General features: G+C 44.6%; 1 protein-coding gene across 1 annotated transcript; it reads left to right on the plus strand.

Annotated features, from left to right (window-relative positions):
* Nucleotides 1-34: 34 nt before the first annotated feature.
* On the plus strand, nucleotides 35-1,637 carry LOC111653205 (kinesin-like protein KIF1B). The gene is made up of 5 exons (XM_023403684.2): nucleotides 35-152; nucleotides 291-443; nucleotides 657-849; nucleotides 1,007-1,125; nucleotides 1,216-1,637. Exons 1-5 carry the CDS (start codon nucleotides 142-144, stop codon nucleotides 1,256-1,258), a joined length of 519 nt encoding a protein of 172 aa, XP_023259452.1. The 5' UTR covers nucleotides 35-141; the 3' UTR covers nucleotides 1,259-1,637.
* The last annotated feature ends 176 nt before the right edge of the window (nucleotides 1,638-1,813 follow it).

Genomic DNA, 1,813 nt, shown 5'->3' on the forward strand with positions numbered 1-1,813 from the left:
AACTTATATTTCTTGCTGTTTTTCCTCCAGCTGTCTGACATCTCACCCATCGGACGGGATCCATCAGTGACCAGCTTCAGCAGCGCCACCCTCACCCCCTCCTCCACCTGTCCTTCTCTATCCGACTCCCGCTGTAGCTCCATGGACCAGAAGTACAACTTTTATTTAACTTTTTTTCTTCTTTTTTTTCTAAACATCTACCAGTGTCCGTGTAAAATGTTACAGTGACTATAGGTTGAGGTTATTGACAGGTTGAGCATGACATTAACTTGGTGCACTTTGTTCCTAAGGACCCCAGAGAACAGCTCCCGTGCCTCCAGTCCCTCCTGCTCAGACTATGAAAACTTCCCGATGGTTCCCACTCTGGAGACCTCTTACCTAGCACGGGCCGGAAAGAACGAGTTCCTCAACTTGGTGCCTGATATTGAAGAAATGAGGCCAGGGTGAGTGATGCCACCTTTGGTCTTCTCCTCCTGTCACCGCTGTGCGCAGTGATGTCATTTTAAAATGTTGATAAGAGCAGCCCAAACAAAAATAGATGATTCGGTTTTCTAATCGAGGCATGTGAGTAGATTTGAACTGTTGAACCAGACCGATCTGATTCTTCCTCACAAAAACAACACTTTTCTTCTTTCTCTTTTTTTGCTCCTTGTCAGATCTGTTGTGTCCAAGAAGGGTTTCCTAAGCTTCATGGAACCTCGCTCTAACTCGTGGGTGAAGCACTTTGTGGTGGTGCGCCGGCCCTACGTCTTCATCTACAACAGCGACAAGGACCCGGTGGAGCGGGGCGTCCTCAACCTCTCAACAGCACAGGTGGAATACAGTGAAGACCAGCAGGCCATGCTCAAGGTACAGTTTGAAGAAATCAGGTGTATTCCTGACACATAACCTTGATAACAGTTTAACTAACATCAACAACAACTTTCAATAACTGGTTATTTTCCTAAAAACCTTCTTCATGCACAAAGACGTGCAGAATGGCAAATGTTTACTGTTTTCTTTTCAGACTCCCAACACGTTTGCCGTGTGCACAAAACATCGAGGAATCCTGCTGCAGGCCAACAACGAGAAAGACATGAACGACTGGCTCTACGCTTTTAATCCTCTGCTAGCAGGAACGATAAGGTAAGCACACACTTCTCTCGGGCTGCACTTCGTCAGACGCAGAATTACATTCTGATCCCATAACGACATAAACTCCTGTCGTTCCCACAGATCGAAGCTGGCGAGGAGGCGCAGTGGCCTAATGAAGAACTGAGTGAGTGGACCGGCGTACAGCAAACCACGGCTTCCATTCTTTCTGCAAAGTCTTTGAACATACCAAGTGTTAACAATTATTAATCATTGTGATTCTTGACGGTTTTCTCTTGTAAGTAGACTTGTGGCTTAAGTCTCCTTTCATGCGACTAAAACTTTCAGTTCCAGAGAAATTTGCCTCCCCTCTCCCTCCAACAACCCTCTGCCAACTTAGCTTTTGTCCTCTCTATCTCGCCCCCACCTCCTCCTCAGCTTTTTGTGTTTTTGTTTATAATGACAATGTTTGGGTCTTATTTTGTTCTGCTTTGTTGTCATTCCCTAATTCCCTAACTAGTAGCATGTTGTAGTAGTCTACTTGTGTGTGCACGATTCTTCAGAAACTGTTCTTTCTGGCCACTAATTTTCAGTTTGCCAATCATCTGTAAAAATTGTCTCTATCAGTGTTATTTGTCTCCCGAGAAGAGTTTTATTTTGTTGTTTTTTATAAATATGCCCGCATGATAACTGCAGCAGTCCTCAGGAGAAGACCAGGTTTGCTTACTCAAAAAAAAAAAAA

Source organism: Seriola lalandi, unplaced genomic scaffold, assembly GCF_002814215.2.
Source record: "Seriola lalandi dorsalis isolate HSWRI2012SDOR001 ecotype SW California unplaced genomic scaffold, Sedor1 jcf7180001973949, whole genome shotgun sequence".
NCBI lineage: Eukaryota > Metazoa > Chordata > Actinopteri > Carangiformes > Carangidae > Seriola > Seriola lalandi.